The sequence below is a fragment of the Melospiza melodia genome, chromosome 19, assembly GCF_035770615.1.
Source record: "Melospiza melodia melodia isolate bMelMel2 chromosome 19, bMelMel2.pri, whole genome shotgun sequence".
In the NCBI taxonomy this organism is placed as follows: domain Eukaryota; kingdom Metazoa; phylum Chordata; class Aves; order Passeriformes; family Passerellidae; genus Melospiza; species Melospiza melodia.
The window spans coordinates 8,117,849-8,135,171 of NC_086212.1; the positions used below are offsets into that span (position 1 = coordinate 8,117,849).

The following is a 17,323-nucleotide window of genomic DNA, read 5'->3' on the forward strand; positions in this document are numbered from 1 at the left end:
CCCCTCTTTCATTTGATGGGGACTGAGCAGAGCAGCCTTGCAGGACCAGCCTGGGCAGGCATGCAGGACTGGCAGGGTCAGCAGGGCCATGGCAGCACCAGGTACTGACCCCCTGCTCATCCAGGCACAGGCCCTGCGCTGGGGACGAGTTCAGGGGACAGACAGAGCTCAGCACACTGCACACCCAAGGCCTTCGGGCCCCTGCTACATACACAGTTCTCTGCCCACCTTGTTTATTTTACTTATATTTCAGTAATTTGCTGATTACCATTTTTTAACTAACCAGCAATGATGAATCAGCAGCACGGGAGAGGGTGGAAACTGGTGGCCTTGGACTGTGGCTCCAAGGTCTCAGGGTCTGGAAAGGAAGCCACAGGATCCCTCCAGAAGGGGAAAAAAAACACTCAGCAGTAGCAGCAGCAGTTCTGGCAGGCGTGAGGGAGCCAGCTGTTTGCATCCAGCAGCTCCAAGCACATCCTGGAAAGGCTGCTGATAGCCCCAGAAACTTACAGGAATGGCAGCCATGGCACTGACCTGTGTGGGACAAGACCTGTGGCACTGGGTGTGGGACAAGATACATCAGAGAAGGAATGCATGGCTCGGTGCCACTGTTGCTCTGTTTTTGGGTCAGGGCACAAGAGGCACCAGGACACACCAGGAGAGCCCCTCCATGCCCAAGGCACAGCCACCAGCAGCTCCTCCAGGGCCAGTGAGCTGCCTCCTGCCAAGGGGGCTGTGTGAGGTTCTGAGCGGCCTCACCATCAACTTCCATGCGCTCCTCCACTGGGAGTGCCCTGCCTGAGCCCTAGGGTGGCATTATGGCTGAGGTCATGGGTTCAGCCACTGCTTTGGTGGCCACAGAACACAGGCATCATCCTGTGGCACTCCCACTCACACCAGTGCTCTGGGAAATGGGGATCCCAGCACAACAGCACAGGGGGAGGCTGCTCGCCACATGAGCACCACCCTGGCACAGGGCAGAGGGGCCAAGGCAGTGCCCAGCAGGAAGCTGTGCCAGCTCTCACGGCCACCCTGGCATGGAGTGATCCCCAGGAGTGCCCCAGGAGCCTTCTCCAGGAGCCAGCATTGCTGGGAAGGCACAGGGCCGTGAGGCAATCTGGTGTGAAGAAAAACCATTTCCTGCAGCAAGGGCTGCTTTGCTCAACGTTTTACAAAATGTGCTGATGCAACTGCCCTTCCCAGGTGGGATATAAATACAAGCCTTGATGTGGATTCGTGCCCTGCAGCTACACAAACATCGCAACAATGTTTTCTTTGAAAAGAAGAAAGAAAACAAGGAGGAACAAACAGCGCGGATGACAAAATCACCGGCAGTGGAAGTCCGGGGTTCGGGTTGCAGGGGGGAGAAGCTGAGGCTCTGCCTTGGGCACCGTGCTCAGCACAACCATCTCCTATTTTGGGACAGTGACCGAGGCTGTGAGCTCATGGAAGAGCCATTGTGGGAGCTCAGCAAACTGTCCTGGGGAGGGGGCAGCCCGGCGTGGCCAGGGGCACCAGCAGGGACAGCCCCACTGAGGGTCACCCTGCCTCAGTGGCAGCTTGTCTGATGGGAGCTCCTTCCCAGCGCTGCATCCAGGCTGAAGAGCTGGGAAACCTCCCCAGGAGTGGGGCAGCCTGTCAGAGCAGCCCATCAAGCAGCCTGATAAAAGCAGCCTCATACTCCGCCCAAGCCTGAGCTTTGTCCTCCAGGCACAAGCGCTGCGTTGTCTCCTCAGCCCGATCCCAAAAGGCCTTTAACCTGCTGCTCCCCCCGCCAAGGTATTTGGACACACATCCAACACGTGTTGCAGCCATTTTTGGATTCTCTTTAAGCCGCTTGCTGAGATTTCTTTGTGTTTTCTTTGGCTCTGAAGTGATTTCAGGCTTGGAGGCACAACAGCAGAGAGTTATCAGCAAGGAGCTGTGCCTGCAGAGCCCAGGACGGGAGCCGTGCTCTGCCTGCCCTGGAAATCCCCCGCTCACCCCGCTTGGGGGCACGCAGCATTTTTAAAAATAGCAGGTTACCCATCCCAGCAAACCTCTGCTTGGGACAATTCACCGAGACAGAGGACATGGGGCACCTCTGCAGGGGGACAGGGAAGCCTGGCACAACTTTCCATCAGCCGAGCCAGCAGCAGGAGGGTTTGTGTGAGCCCCTGCGGCCCTGGAGCTCAGGCTGCTCTGCCCTGCGGCCATCACCAGTTGGGAAAATGCTTCATTTGTCTCACACAGCAGCTGACTGAAGGCAGAAAGAGGAAACCTGCTGGTCTGACACAAATCCATCCAGCTTCCTCTACCTGGCAGGCAGCTTTTGCAGGGGTTCCTCTGACACCGCTGCCCCTCCCCAACAGGAACGCGGAGCGTCCCCCAAGAGGGGGCACAAGGGCAATCCTAACCCAGCCAGAGCCGGTCCCGGGCAGTGCTGGGCTCCGCCGGTGGGAGCTACAGAACCACGGAGAGGGGACATCGGGCACAGGAGCGCCTCCCTCCCACCCTCCCCAACTCCACTTCCCCCGCTGAGCTACACAGGGCTGCTTTAAAAAGCAGTAGTGGGACAAAAAGAAAAAAAGCTCAAGCCCTCGGTGTTTCTGCGTTTGTGACATGACAGTGACGGCAGCAGCCGGGCGCATGTGGGGACTCGGCCCTGAGGCACTGGCAGAGCGCTGCGGCAGCAGAGCTCGCACAGCCAGCCCGGGGATGGCTCTCACCGCTGCTGTCTGCCCGTGATGGATGAGGGCATAAACCTTTCAAGGATGCATTTAATTAGCTTGAAAAAGAGCCGGAAGGTGCACACGCAGCAGCTGGCGGTGCGGCTCCTCTACTGCCTCTGCCGGACACACGGTGCCTCCGGGAACTGTCACCTGGGGCAGGACACGGGGGACGCGCAGAGCCCCGGGCTGTGGGGGCTGGATCCCGGCACCGCCTGCTCGCCCCGAGCAGAGGCACCACAGCCAAATGCTGCAGAGTACTGATCCAGCCCAGCACCCATCGGCTCGGATTTCTGGCAGGCTCCGTCCTGCTCACAGACTGTGCCAGATGAGACACTGTCTGTCCTCCTGCCGCTGGCACCGTGTCAGCACCGGCTCGGGACCGGCCGTCCTGGCCAGTGACATGATGGCACTGCCCACCCCGACCTGCACTGCGGGCTGGCTTGGTCTGAGTGGCCCCGGAACCGGCTGGGATGCTGAGCCCTGACCCCCCTCGGGCCGGGTGTTTCTTCCACAGGGACCCAGAGCCGGGGTCAGCCCACTCCGGCCCAGCCCCGACAGAGCACAGGCACAATAGAGCTGCCTTTCCTCCAGGAAAAAACCGGGATAGAGCCGTCCTTAATAGAGCACTGCGACATGAGAAAATATCAGTGGGAACAGGGAGCCACCTGAGGCTTTGCTAAAGCCATCACCATGGGGCACACGCCGAGCCCAGGCCACGCACAGCTGAGCTCAGCGGGAGGATGTGGAGGGAGCAGGGACAGCTGCACGGTCTAAGCGCATCCCTGCAGGGAATGCTGGGCATCACGGGGTGCCAGCAATGCCCCACTGCCGGCAGCGCTCCGGGAGCCGCCCCAGACTGTGCACCCCCAGCGCAGACAAATCGGGTGCCCGCCGCCATCTGCTCTGGGGAAAACCATCCCGGAGGGCAGAGCTCGGTGAGCCAGAGCCCATCGGAAGGTGGCTGCTGTTCAGATGCGGAGCTGCCGTCGAAAAAGGCAGGTCTGGCACCAAGAACAAACGGACAGTCGGTGCCGTTCCCCGCCAGAGACCGAGGGGGAAAGCGCCCAGCAGCCTGAGGCTGGGTCCGGGCTGACCGCGGCACGGCCTCGCAGGGAAGGGCGAGGCGGAGGTCCCGCGGCTCGGCCTGGATCACTCCGGGGATGGGCGGCCCCAGCCCACGAGGCACGCCGGTCTCAGCGCCCGCCGCGGGTTATGGAACGGGAGCTGGAGCGCCGGGGCTGCACGGCTAAGCCAAGGTAAGGACCTCGGCAGGGGGAACGCGCTCCCGGGTCGGGCCGGGCCGGGCCGGGCGGGAAACGGAGGGAGAGAAGAGAACGCTGTGCCCGCACCGAGCGCCCGCTCCCGGCCCGGTCCCGCCGCCGCTTCCGCCTTCCCATCACGTGACCAGCGCAACCCGGCGCGACGCCGACGCTCAGGGCCCGGGCGCCGCTTCCTGACGCCATGACGCACGGGCCCACCACCGCCGACCCTTCCGCGGGGAAAGTAGTCCCCGGCGGGGCGCCGAGGCCTCTCTCCTCCCGCGGGAGTCGGGCGGCCCCGGGAGGCAGCAGAGGCGGCGGCCGGGGAGCGGAGTGCATCGCCGCCGCGGCGTGCGCTGCAGGCGGGGCAGGGGCTGGCCGGCCGTAAGTAGTTCCGGCGTGGGGGGCCAGCGCCGCCATATCGCTGCGCGGCAAGAGGGCGGGGGGGCATGGCGGCCGCCGTGGTGCCGGCTCCGGCGGGGGCGCGGCGGGGCCGCGGCGCACCTGGTGAGGGCGCGGGTCGGCGGGCGGGCGGCGGCGGCGGGACCCCCTCGCCCCGGCATGGCGGCGCCTCCCCCGCCCCGGCGGCACCGGGGCCGCCCCGCCGTGTGCGCGCGCGCGGAGGCGGCGGGGGGGACCCCGCGGCAAGATGGCGGCCAAACGCCGGGTGGGGCCGCGGGGCATGCCGGGACCGGGAGCGCCAGGTGGCGCCGGGACCCCCGTGAGGGAGCTCGGAGCGCCGGGAATGGGCCCGCGGCGGCTCCGGGGCCCGCCCAGCCCGGACCCCCGCGGGGCACGGGGACGGCGGGAACCGAACGGCGGCCCTGATGGCGGCGGCCCTCCCGTAGGTCGAGCGTAGCGGGCCCCGGCAGGGCGGGCATGGAGGAGAATGCGGTGGAGAGCAGCAGCGACGCGAGCTCGCAGGCGGCGCGGGAGGAGCCCACCGAGAGCGGGCTGGGCGTCGGGAGCTCGGTGGCCGTGTCGGCGGACAGCAGCGATGCGGCCGCGGGGCACGGGCTCCTCTCCCGGGCCGCTGACTCCTGCGTGGGGCAGAGCTCCGACAGCAGCGGGGTCTCCTTGGTAGGTGCCGCTGGGAAGCATGGGGTGGCAGGGAGGGCAGCCGCGGTTCTGGTTCCTGGGGGTTTCTGTAGACATTGCTGACAGACTGAGCTTTGGCAGGCACTGTTATACCTCTGGTCCAGCACCTGCTTGTCAGTCCGAGGAGCAGAACTCCCCTTGGTAGCAAGAGCAACCCTGCAGCTCCATGTTTTTGTCAGTACCAAAGGATTTGCTCTGATGCCTTTCCTGGAAATCTTGCAGTGATACTCCGGGTCATTTGCATAAGCTGGCAGCCCCAAGGGCTTGGGCTGGCAAAGGTCTCTCACCTGAGCTCTTCTGGACTCTTTTTATCTGCCAGGAAGAGGTCTCAGAGAGCAGTTCCAGCACAGATGCCATTCCAAGGATTTACCTGCCAGACTCATCCTCTATTGCCCAATCCACCTTGGTCTCCAGTGTGTCCACTGTGAGCCAGTCCATCATGGTGTCAGAGTCCCCACAGGTCCTGGTGCACTCCAGTGTCATCACCGATGGAGCCATAGTTGTGTCAGACTCCACTGCATCCACTTCCTCCGACCTGGGTTCTGCCATTGACAAAATCATCGAGTCCACAATCGGGCCTGACATCATCCAGAGTGAGTGTGTGCTCCCGTGTGGAGATGGCTGGGTGGGCTGGGGAGGGAGCCACTACCCCAGACCTCAGGAGGTGGGGGAACTATGGACATGGAATTATTAGGGCTGGGAAAAAAAACCTCTAAGATCATTGAGTCCAACTGGTCAGCAGAATTTTCTCTTCTTGCTTTGCTGTAGTGACTCAAGGGTTTGGTGAGGAGCTCATGTTGATGGACAGCTTTCCTTCTGTCCAGCTGCTCCTTCAGCCCAGGGCAGGCTCCATCTCAGAGCCCAGAGCCAGACCCTCCTCCCACCTTCAGGCTTCTGTCTGAGCTGGGAGAGCACCAGGGAGCCCCAGTGACTCTCCAGCCCCTGGATCTCACAGTCACCACTCTGCTCTCCTCTCCTGCCAGGCTGCATCGCCGTGACCAGCGCAGAGGATGGAAGGGCAGAGACCACGCAGTACCTCATTCTGCAAGGCCCTGATGATGGTGAGGGAGCTCCCTGGGCTGTCCATGGTGATCATCTGTGCCTCTGAGCCTTGTGCCACTGGAGCAGGGCCTGGAGTGGGTGTCCCAGCTGTATCAGCCACGGTGCTTGTACCACAGTCCTGCTGGGAGCCTGTTCCTGAGCTTGTGTTCAGCCCTATGCCCCCTGTGTGGGTGCAGCCTTGGATGCAGGTGAGGGTCTTGGCTGAGTGGGTTTTGATGTTTCAGGTGCCCCCATGGTGTCCCAGATGGCCACTTCTGCTCTAGCCAATAGCTTGGCAATAGAGGCTGTTGGTGATGGACCTACCTCCACGTGCCTTGACCAGCCCGGCCCTTCAGAGCCCTCCGGGCAGTTGGAAGTGCTGGAGCTGCCTGCACAGCCAAACCAAGCCCAGGAGGCAGATGGTGGGGAGGAGCTGGACCAGCCAGACTTGGAGGCCCTGGAAGAGATGATGGAAGTGGTGGTGGTGCAGCAGTTCAAGTGCAAGATGTGTCAGTACAAGAGTGTCTCTAAGAAAACACTGATTAACCACATGAAAGAGCGTCACTTCCAGCCAGGTGTGTGCTCAGGGAAATCCATCTCACTGCAGACAGGCTCTGCTCTCTCCTGGGAAGAAACAAGAGAGGAGCTGGAGCACAAGGGCCTGTTCTGGCACAGTCTGGTAAAGAAGTTTCACCCTGTTCTCTGTGGCAGTGGGTTCAGCTCTGGCTTTGAAGAAGGGACGACCACGAAAGGTGGGAGCTGTTCCAAAGACTGAGGATGAGGAGGCCGCAGAAGAAGAAGATGATGATATTATGGATGCTGGTGCTATTGATGATCCTGAAGGTAGGACTCGCCTTCCCCACATCTTACATAGCTTAGTCTTTTCCCATCATCTTTTCTGATGTTTGGGGCACTTGCCTGCAGAGGACAGTGACTACAACCCAGCTGAGGATGAGCCCCGGGGGCGACTGCCCAAGTATGGCTGCACTGTCGCCACCTCCAGCGAGGAGAGGCCGCGTCGGCGCCCAGGGAGGCCCCGCAAGCTGCTTCGTCTGGAGAATATGTCCCAGGACATGCCTGAAGGTGAGGGAGCTGGGAGGCAGCAGCCCTGTTCAGGGGTGAAGCAGGGAGTGGTGCTCCTGGAGCTGCAGTGAGAATGTGATGGAGCTGTGCTGTGTTCTGTGCAGCAGGAGGGGAGGTGGAGCCCTTGGTGACGTCCCAGAGCACACCAAGCCGGGAGCTGCAGAACTCAGAAGCAGCCAGTTCCTCCAGCCTGGAGAATGGGACCAGTGAGAGCCTGGCAGAGCCTGGTATCAGCCAGTCTGACTCTGAGAACAAGGACCCTTCCTCCAACACCGGTGCTGAGGATGCAGACGTCATCCCCCGGCGGCGTGGGCGGCCCTCCCGCCGTTTCCTGGGCAAGAAATACCGCAAGTACATGGGGCGCAGGTGAGGGGTGTGCTGGGCCCTCTGGCCTGTGCCCAGGGCCAGTCCAGCCCGTTTGCCACTGCAGCTCTGAGCCCTGCTCCTGTTCCTGCAGGTACTACTACAAGTCCCCCAAGCCCCTGATGCGGCCCTACCTGTGTCGGATCTGCGGCTCGCGGTTCCTCACACACGATGACCTGCGCTTCCACGTCAACTCGCACGAGGCCGATGACCCGCAGCTCTTCAAGTGTCTTCAGTGCAGCTACCGCTCCCGGCGCTGGTCCTCCCTCAAGGTGAGCTTCATCTGCCCTGCCTCAAACCCACAGGCTGCCTGGCAGCCCCAGGTCTCATGGCCCTGGTCTGCCTCTTACAGGAGCACATGTTCAACCATGTGGGCAGCAAGCCCTACAAGTGCGAGGAGTGCAATTACACCAGCGTGTACAAGAAGGATGTCATTCGGCACTCTACAGTGCACAGCAGGGACAGGTGAGGGCAGCACAGTCCTGGGGACTGAACAGCACTGACACTGTTCTTCCTGTCCTGGGAGGGTGGCCATGGCTGCCCCATCCCCTGACCCTTTCCAAAATGGAGAGTTTTGGTGTCTGGGTATAAGGAAGTTTGGGGTGTGGCTGACACAAGGGACTTTTCTTACTTTTTCAGGAAGAAGAGAGCTGATCCGGTGAGTTTGAATACTCTGTTGACACTGTTATATGGGAAGAGGCACATCTGGGTCATCACAAAATCTCAGTGCCTCGTTGAGGGCATTGTTTCTGGATCTTCTGAGGAAAGGCAACCCAGGTCCTCCAGTGGGGAGAGGGTAAAGAAACTGGTGACCTCATCTGGATGATACCATCTTTATGCTCTCCATCCAGCCACCAAAGCTGAACTCCTTCCCATGCCCTGTCTGCAACCGTGTCTACCCCATGCAGAAGAGGCTTACACAGCACATGAAGACACACAGTACAGAGAAACCACACATGTGTGACAAGGTGAATGGGGAGAACAGCCTGGGGAGGGGCTGGCAGTGGGTGAGGAAGGGCAGGGAGTGAGTGCTGCCTCACTTTGTTTCACCAGTGCGGGAAGTCCTTTAAGAAGCGTTACACCTTCAAGATGCACCTGCTGACACACATCCAGGCCATTGCCAACCGCAGGTAGGAGCCCGGTGTGCCTGGGCAGAGCCTGTGTCCTGCTCCCCTCAGCAGGTGCCACAGGTAACTTTGTCCTGGCAGGTTCAAGTGTGAGTTCTGTGACTATGTCTGCGAGGACAAGAAGGTCCTGCTGAACCACCAGCTGTCACATATGAATGACAAGCCCTACAAGTGCAGTGTCTGCAAGTATTCCACTTTCCGGGAGGACTTCCTGGTCTCGCACATGGCAGTCAAGCACACAGGTGAGAGAACCTGTTTGACTGATGCCCCGCACCCCCAATCTCCCAGAGACAATCAGAGCCTGCCTGCTCTCCCTCCCATCCCCTGGGGCTTTCCTGCCTGACTCCCCCTCCCGGGCCCTGCAGGAGGGAAGCCATTTGCTTGTGAGTTCTGCCACTTCACCACCAAGCACAAGAAGAACCTGCGGCTGCACGTGCAGTGCCGCCACGCCGACTCCTTCGAGGAGTGGGCACAGAGGCACCCTGAGGAGCCGCCCTGCCGCCGCCGCCCCTTCTTCACCCTGCAGCAGATCGAGGAGCTGAAGCAGCAGCACAGCCAGGTGCAGGCACCGGCTGAGCCAGAGGCCAGCCCACCGGTGAGTGCCGGGCCTCGTCCCAGCAGCTCCTGGTGCTGGAGCCCACTGTGCTGTCAGCACTCTCTCTCACACAGGCACCTCTCGGCCCCATCACTTGCCACACGGTCCAGGCTGTTGCGGGTGCAGAGCCCTCTGTTCTCTCACAAGGTTCCCTGGAAGGGGCCACCATCATCTATGAACAAGGCAAGTGAGCACTCGGGAAGGGGGTGGGATGAGGAAGGAGGTAGGTGAGCTCCTACCTAACCCTTCCTATCTGATCCCCCCAGATGTGGCTGGATCAGCAGAGCTGGCCACACAGACGGCCCTGGATCTCTTGCTGAACATGAGCACCCAGAGGGAGCTGGCCACCAGCTCGCTGCAGGTGGGCAGAGTCAAGGGGAGCCAGGCCTGCTGGGGGCTGGCACAAGAAGGCTTCCCAGCCCTGTTCTGCTGCAGGGGTGTCTGGCAGAGCCTTGCCCCTTTGGCTGAGCTGCTGTTTTGTACAGGTGGCAGTGGTGAAGCCAGATGATCCAGGAGAAACACCAGGCTCCTGTGAGCTGCAGGCACAGGAGGAGGAGGAGGCAAAGGTGGACTCTAAGGAGCAGCAGCAAAAGTTGGTGATGCTACACATGGCAGAGCCTGGGCAGACACTTGTGCAGGAGGCTTATGGGGAAGCAAGCCTGAGTGGCTCAGAGCTGCAGCAGATCACCATCCCCTTCAGTGGAGCAGCAGAGTACAGCATCATTGCACCCATCAGCGAGGAGATCCAGGCTCCTGCCACACTGTACAGGTCAGCTGTACGGGAGGAGTGGGGAGGGGGAGGCACTTCTGGCCTCCAGTTGGGAGGCTTTTAGTGGTGAGGAGGAGGAGGCAGACCATCCCTGACCTGGTGCTCTCCAGCAGTGAGGAGGAGAGTCCTGTGGAGACCTCCCACACAGTTGTGGTGAGCGGGGCTGTGATGACAGAGGAGGCACTGAAGGACCACAGCAATCACTACATCATGTCATCCAGTGTCCCAGGGAGCCAGTTCCAGGCCATGGAGGTAAGGATCTGAGCCTTCTCCCCATCCCATGCAGCAGTGGCAGCAGGTGTGACTGGTGTTTTCTCTCACAGCCCCTCAGTGGGGACGCTGCCTTCTCCTCACCTGCGGAGGGCCAGGAGGCAGAGCCCGCCGGCATCAAGTGGCCCGTGGTGCAGTGTGTCACCAGCCTGGCCCAGAACGACTCGTCTTTGTCCCCAGCCTCCGAGGGGCACGAAGTGTCATCCCCAAAGATCAAGTGGCCTGCAATCCAAGGCGTGGCCAAGAAGCTCACATGCAAGGTTTCCACAGCCAAGAAGCTCTCATGCAAGATTTCCACGGCCAAAAAGTTTTCATGCAAGATTTGCACAGCCATGTTCACAGGGAGAGCGGAGATGGAGAGTCACAAGAGAGCCCACACTGGGCCCAGCACTTTCAAGTGTCCCGACTGTCCCTTCACTGCCACACTCTGGCCAGAGGTCCGGGTAAGTTTCCTGATGCAGAGCAGCCCTGGGAACAAGGGGTTTGGAGAAACAGGGGTTTCTGACCCAGCACTTGTCCTTCTGTCCCAGAGCCACATGGTTCAGCATGCCAACCTCCGGCCACACAAGTGCCCCCACTGCAGCTTTGCCTCCAAGAACAAGAAGGACCTGCGCAGGCACATGCTGACCCACACCAATGAGAAGCCCTTCGCCTGCCAGGTCTGTGGGCAGAGGTGAGTGCTGGAGCTGGGCTGATCCTGCTTTGAGGGATCCCATAGAGCTCTACAAGGCTCAAGAGGAGATAGAATCTTGGCAGAGCTGTTTGCCCCAAACCTTCCCCAGCATCAGCCCATTGGGAATGGTTCCTGCTGCAGATGGACCCAACTTTGTCTCCAAGGAACCTCTGCATAGGAGGGTTCAGTCCCTGAGCACTGATGGGAACATGCTGGGAGAGGGGACAGCCATGTTGTAGCATGTGCTTATGGGCCCCATGTCCTGCTGAGAGCACAGGATCCTGTGCTGCCTGTGGCACGCTCCGCCTCACCCTGCCTCTCCATAGGTTCAACCGTAATGGACACCTCAAGTTCCACACACAGCGTTTGCACAGCTCAGAGGGCAAAAGGCCAGGGCCAGCTGCTGCCCAGCAGACCATCATCCTGAACAGCAACGAGGACACCCTGGCCACCCTACACAGTAAGACATGTCCCTGGGACTAGGGCTGACCTGGGGGTGTCCTACATCTGGAGCCCCATGCAGGATTCACCCAGCTTGTGGGTCAGGTGGGGCTGAAGGGCTAGGAGGACCCTCCTGCAGTTGGAATTGCTAATAGAGACAGAGACCAAGGGGCTGGGCCAAGCAACTGTGCAGAATGAGGGGGGCCTGTGTTCCCTCCAGACAGGTCCTGGTAGATCAGTACATGTGGGGGCAGCTCACACTGGAAGCAGAGTTGAGCTTCTGATATGGAGGGTGTGTTCTGCCCCTGGTTGTTTAACTCTGACCTTGTGTGAGCACAGCCCAAAGAGTGCCTCTGCCTTGTGCTTTTCACTGGGGCAGGTGTCAGGCATTGGCCACAGGGGAGCGAGGCCATTGGTAGCCCTGGCAGTGTCCCCAGCAGTGTCCCCACTGCCTCTGTCTGTGTTGCAGCAGCTCTGCAGGCTGGCCAGGCCGTGCTGGCTCCTGAGCAGCTGCAGCAGGCCCTGGGGCAGGAGCACATCCTTGTTGCACAGGAGCAGAGCGTCACCAGCCAGGTGAGTTGGGTCCCTTGGCCTCAGCTCATGTCCTGTGTGGCTGCTCCTCACAGTGGGGGTCTCCTGGGGGGCTGTGGTCAGATCCAGCCCCCCTGACCACACTGGGAATTTGCTGACACTGCAGGAGGAGGCAGCCTACATCCAGGAGATCACAACTGCTGATGGACAGACAGTACAGCACTTAGTGACTGCTGACAACCAGGTGAGGGGACATGGCCCAGGATGGGAGACTGTCTAGTGGGAAGAGCTGGCAGCAGTGGGGGAGAGCAGGGCTCCACAGGGAGAGCTGAAGGCACTGGGGTGGTAGAAAGAGGCACAGGAGACAGACCAGATCCAGCTGTTGTGATGGGGGGTGGGGAGTGGTGATGTTTTTTCTGGGTCTGAATTCCCATGTTTGCAGGTTCAGTATATTATTGCCCAGGAAGGTGTCCCACACTTGCTTCCCCAAGAGTATGTTGTTGTTCCAGAGGGACATCACATCCAGGTGAGCTTCAGACAGTGTGCTCCCATCACATGGTGGGTGGGGCTCATGGGGTGTCGTGTGTGAGGCTGGGCCCCCTCCTGCTCCCTCTTGCTTACTCTGGGTCACAACATTGTTGGGGGCCTGGACACCCACACACCCTACAACAGCCTCACTGTTTGTCCCCAGGTACAGGATGGTCAGATCACCCACATCCAGTATGAGCAGGGTGGCCAGTTCCTCCCGGAGTCACAGGTAAGGAGCCAGGCGTGGTGCAGGAGCTGGAGAGTCTGAGCCTGCAGTTGGACAGGGATATGTGAAATAGAGTGAGCTCATGGGCTGATGCCTGAGTGCAGCAGCCATGGCTGGAGCAGCTCCAGGAGGAACCCTCCCCTCAGGCATTCCCTGTTTTCCCCTGTAGATCCAGTACATGCCTGTGTCACCGGAGCAGCAGCTCGTCACCCAGGCACAGCTGGAAGCAGCAGCACACTCGGCTGTCTCAGGTATTTGCACAGCCCTGTGCCAGAAGGTCTGTCCTCCCAGGTTTGGGGGTGCCAGTCCTGTTGTTGGGGTTAGCAGCAAGTTGTGCAGCAGTCCTTGGTGGGAGGGCTGGGAAGATCAGGCTCGATCACTGTTTTGCTGCCAGCCATGGTGTCCAAGGGCAGATATTTGCAGGTCCCTTCCTGTCAGGGTTAAGCAGAGCTGGGCTCCCTGCTGGAGCCCCACATGGGCAGGGTGGCCTTTTGTCCCTTCCCAGGGACAGGTGAGGAACATGGACGGGAGCCCTGAGTAGGGAGCGGCTCCCCCTGCCCTGGGTGGGAGGCAGCACTGACCCCTGTCCCCTGCAGCAGTGGCGGATGCGGCCATGGCCCAGGCCCAGGGCGTGTTCACGGCCGAGGCAGCAGCGGAGCAGATGCAGCAGCTGCAGCCGGCCATCCACTACGATGTCATCACGCTGTCGGACTAGCAGCGCTCCGTGCACCCTGCACTGGCAGCAGCCACCCCAGCCAGCAGTTGCCTTATTGTGCCGGGGCTGCGAGGGACGCACCTGAGCCGTGGTGGCACAGACACAGCCAGGGACACGCTGCCACTCAGCCCTGTGCCGTGGGGGTCCTGCGCCTCCCCCCAGAGACTGCTCAGCAGCCACAGGAGCAGCCCTTGTGTGGACAGTCACTTTGCCTGTTGCACTGGATGGTCTGAAACCCCTTTTCCTGAACGGTCTGCCTGGGCAGCCATGGATCAGCATCTGCCCAGCGCATGGGGGTCCTAGATAAGCCATAGGGCTGGGCTCAGCTGTGTGGTGCAGTGTCAGAGATGAGGTGTGTGCAGCCACAGCCACTGCTCCCCGCAGCCATGGGGCCAGTGGTCCTAGTGTGCCAGCAGCCAGCCCTCCTGTGGTATCTCCAGCCTGCGGGCAGGCAGCAGCAGGGCTCTGGACTGGAGGGAACCCAAGGAGAAGGAGGCAGAAGATGCTTTATTTTTCTTCTGAAGAGGAATGGACTCTTGTGTTAATCCGCTGGTGGTTGTTGGAGGGTTCAGCTGTGACATTCTCAAGCTTTGACTATGCTTATGAATAAAAAGGGATGGAGAGCCGTGTGTGTGCCTGCTTGGGGGGGTCCAGGGGACAGGGATGCGACAACCCCGCCTCAGCATGGCCCTGGAGCTGAGTCCCTCGGGGCCAGGAGCCCAGCACCGTGCTGGGCCGCTGCTGCTGGCAGACGCCCCGGGCTATCAGCTGCCTCCCGCCCGAGTGACCTTGACTCCTGAGCAGCGAGCCAGGCAGCTGGGACAGCGGTGGGCTGGGGGCTGGAGTCATGAAATTAATCGAGTGGTAAACAGCCTAAATCCCGTGTAACTCTGTCCCGAGCCACACACCACCCTCCTGAGCGGCTTGTCTGGGCCTATTTACATGTGATTATAACAGCTAATCGCAGAGATTTAGTTCTCTGCTCCTGCATTAAACTGATTATCCACGGAGGGAAAAAAGGCCGGGAACCACCCTGGCCCGGTGAGAGCCTCCGTGAAGCCTGAGCCCCTCGGGGTGGGGTGATCTTTGCTGGGCTCTCCCTGCCCTCATGCAGGGTCGAGTGGTGGCACCCGGGCCGCAAAACTGCCACAGCATGGCTGCCTCCACTGCTTCTTCCTTGGGACCATCCCTAACCCTCGGCTGATTTACCTGCCTCGGGTTGGACCCCCAGGGCAGTGAGCAGTGGGTGACCCCACACCTGCCCGAGGTGGCTGCGGCTGATGGGGCTGTCCCAGCTGTGGCTCTGTCCCGCTGCCCTCACTCCAGCCTTGCTGTGCGCGGTTTGTGGCTGTGCCTGCAGGGCTGTGCCTCGCCCGGCTCCAGCTGTGTCCGCCTGCTGTGCCGGAGGCCGTGGCCCTCCCTCTCCAGCTGTGCTGAGCAGGGTCAGGGTGCTGCTGCAATCTGCAGGCGCTTTCCTAGATTACAGCCCCATTATCTAATCAAGCAGATCCACGGCGCTGATTAGGGCTGGACGAGTCCCGTGGGGACAAGGTTATGGGGCCACTGCAGGGCCATGGCCAGGGCTGGTCCCAGCCAGCAGCACCAGTGTCCTGGCTGGCTTGAGGCTTCCACACCTGTGGCTGCCCAGAGCACACCATCAGCCCACTGTGGGATGGATGGGATCTGAGCTCTGGCTGCTGTATGCTGGGAGCTCCAGCGCTGCTCAGGCTCCGGCTATGGGGTAGTGCAGGGGCATGGGACCTCTGGGTGCTGGCACCTCACCCTGGGACCTTGTGCTGTCACCAGGGCCTGCAGGGATGTGGCCGGGCTCATTAGCACCGGTGACCTTCGCCTTCCTGTCCTGGCCAGCGCTAAGCGGGTTTGTTACATATTTAATATCCTGAGAGCGTTATTAGTCGGTATTTAATGACGGATACAACCTGTGGGATAATCCCAGCCTTAGTGGGGAGGCGTGGTGGCAGGAGCAGGTGGCTCAGGGGGTCGTGGGCTTTCGGGGCCCCTCACACAGCTGCCCACCACTGCCCTGCCCACCACTGCCCTGCTGTGCCAACCACAGGAACCCCCCAGTGCCTTGCAGGGGTCCCCACTGTCCATGGGGCGGGCTGTGGGACCCTTCCCCTTTGTCACTGCTGCTGGGAATCCAGTGGCAGGCATGCCAGTGCTGGGGCTTGGGTGAGGACCTGGCCAAGCCAGAGGACAAGCAGGATGGGGCAGCATGAGTTGCTGTCCTCCCACCAGGCTATAATTCTTCCACCAGCCCCTGGCCCTCCAACCCACCCTTCCAGACCACAGGGGACTCTGCCACCCACAGCCCCAAGTCAGGGCTGGGGTCATGGGTGGGACACAGCTCAGCACTGCAGGAAAACACACTGGGCTGTGTGTTTGTGGCTCTGGGTGTCCTTGGGGCACTCGGTGGGCCTTATGTGCCAGCCCTGGGGTGCCACTGTGCCCCATCCCTGGGAGCTGTGTGGGCTGTGCTGAGCTGGGGACCTGGGAGGGACCAGGGCTCTGGCTGGTGGCAGGCAGGCAAGGACGGTCCCTGCAAGTCCCTGCCCAACAGTAGCTGGGAAGGGGGGGTACCAGGTGCCCCAGATCCTGCTGCTCTCGTGGGTGCTAATACCCCCTAATCAGCTGTCAGTCACTGCAGACCCCAGCAGCTATAAAAGACCCGGGAGCAGCTCCCCGGCTCCTCTCCTGCAGTATGGCAGCACCTCGGGGCGAGAGGAGCCCAGCACAAGAGCTGGGGGGCTGCGGGGGGCCTTGGGGGACCCTGCGGGGGCCACCCCAAGCCCTACTGCCCTGCCCCTACCCCTACTCCTGCCCCTGTCCCGTTTTGGCTGGGTACAGCCTCCTGCCACCCCCTCTCAGCCTCATGACACCGCTGGTAAGTGCCGCGCTGCAGCTCCGGGGGAGGAATGGGATGCGGGGCTTTCCTGGGATCAGGATGGGACTGTGTGGGGTGGTTGGAATCGGGGCTGGGGCCCTGCTGTCCCGGGGACCCTGCCCCTCCCCGGCATTCCCCTGCCCCTCACACACACGCCATCCTGCACTTGGCACTTTGGGTGCACATGGGAGAGGAAAACGGGGGATACAGCAGGATCCGAGCAGGATACAGCTCTGCCCTCTCCCACACACAAAGACCCGAGCCCTGACATCCCACAGCCCCTCTCCTCAGGCCCCCCTGTCCCACCCTGACACCCCTGTGCCCCTCCAGGTCTCAGAACCCTTTGAGGTGCCCCTGGGGCTGCCCACAGAGCCGGGGCGGGCAAAGGCGGCGGCGGCGCGGGAGAGCACCGGGGCACTGAAGGCTTGGCTGGCACGACACCCCAGGAACCCCTACCCCAGCAAGGGGGAGAAGGTGATGCTGGCTGTGGTCAGCCGGATGAGCCTCACCCAGGTCTCCACCTGGTTCGCCAATGCCCGCCGGCGCCTCAAGAAGGAGAAAAAGGCGAGCTGGGCCACACAGAGCGCCTCAGATGGCGAGGACAGCGAGGGAGAGGGGGTCCCATCGGGTGCTGTCCCCATTCCCAGTTCCAGCCCTGTGCAGGATGGGTGTGGGGGCAGCTCCGAGGTGATGACAGGCCCTGGGCAGGACAAGCAGCCCCAGAAACCCAAGATCTGGAGTGTGGCAGAGATGCTGGAATCTTCACCCAGCAACAGCGAGTGTCCCCCGGCGGTGCCAGTGGTGCTGGAGCAGATATAGGGCTGACACAGTCATGACCTGTCCCCAAGGTCATGACAGGAGAGAGAGCCGTGGGATGCAGCAGTTGCCTCAACAAGGAGAGTGGGAGATATGGGTGAGAGGGACAAAAAACAGTAATAAATGTGACTCTGTCCTGGATGTCCTGGCGTTGCCTGTGTGCAGTGGGGAT

General features: G+C 61.2%; 2 protein-coding genes across 13 annotated transcripts; both read left to right on the forward strand.

Annotated features, from left to right (window-relative positions):
- Nucleotides 1-4,834: 4,834 nt before the first annotated feature.
- ZNF335 (zinc finger protein 335) lies at nucleotides 4,835-14,053 on the forward strand. Of its 12 annotated transcripts, none has more exons than XM_063172302.1 (27): nucleotides 4,835-5,050; nucleotides 5,388-5,661; nucleotides 6,052-6,129; nucleotides 6,355-6,684; nucleotides 6,821-6,952; nucleotides 7,034-7,192; nucleotides 7,297-7,558; nucleotides 7,650-7,827; nucleotides 7,908-8,020; nucleotides 8,195-8,213; nucleotides 8,407-8,523; nucleotides 8,609-8,685; nucleotides 8,764-8,924; nucleotides 9,048-9,277; nucleotides 9,352-9,460; nucleotides 9,544-9,638; nucleotides 9,763-10,046; nucleotides 10,157-10,298; nucleotides 10,370-10,759; nucleotides 10,847-10,989; nucleotides 11,316-11,449; nucleotides 11,900-12,003; nucleotides 12,128-12,205; nucleotides 12,404-12,487; nucleotides 12,653-12,718; nucleotides 12,885-12,966; nucleotides 13,312-14,053. In XM_063172302.1, exons 1-27 carry the CDS (start codon nucleotides 4,850-4,852, stop codon nucleotides 13,428-13,430), a joined length of 4,161 nt encoding a protein of 1,386 aa, XP_063028372.1. In that variant the 5' UTR covers nucleotides 4,835-4,849; the 3' UTR covers nucleotides 13,431-14,053. The 12 variants fall into 12 exon arrangements, with proteins under 12 accessions (XP_063028372.1, XP_063028375.1, XP_063028376.1 ...); XM_063172305.1 differs by having other exon boundaries at nucleotides 13,315-14,053; XM_063172306.1 differs by having other exon boundaries at nucleotides 11,903-12,003.
- Nucleotides 14,054-14,114: 61 nt separating this feature from the next.
- LOC134427140 (putative iroquois-class homeodomain protein irx-1) lies at nucleotides 14,115-17,275 on the forward strand. Its single transcript, XM_063172724.1, has 3 exons — nucleotides 14,115-14,257; nucleotides 16,152-16,335; nucleotides 16,666-17,275. The coding sequence occupies exons 1-3, from the start codon at nucleotides 14,115-14,117 to the stop codon at nucleotides 17,152-17,154; spliced, it is 816 nt and encodes a 271-aa protein (XP_063028794.1). The 3' UTR covers nucleotides 17,155-17,275.
- The last annotated feature ends 48 nt before the right edge of the window (nucleotides 17,276-17,323 follow it).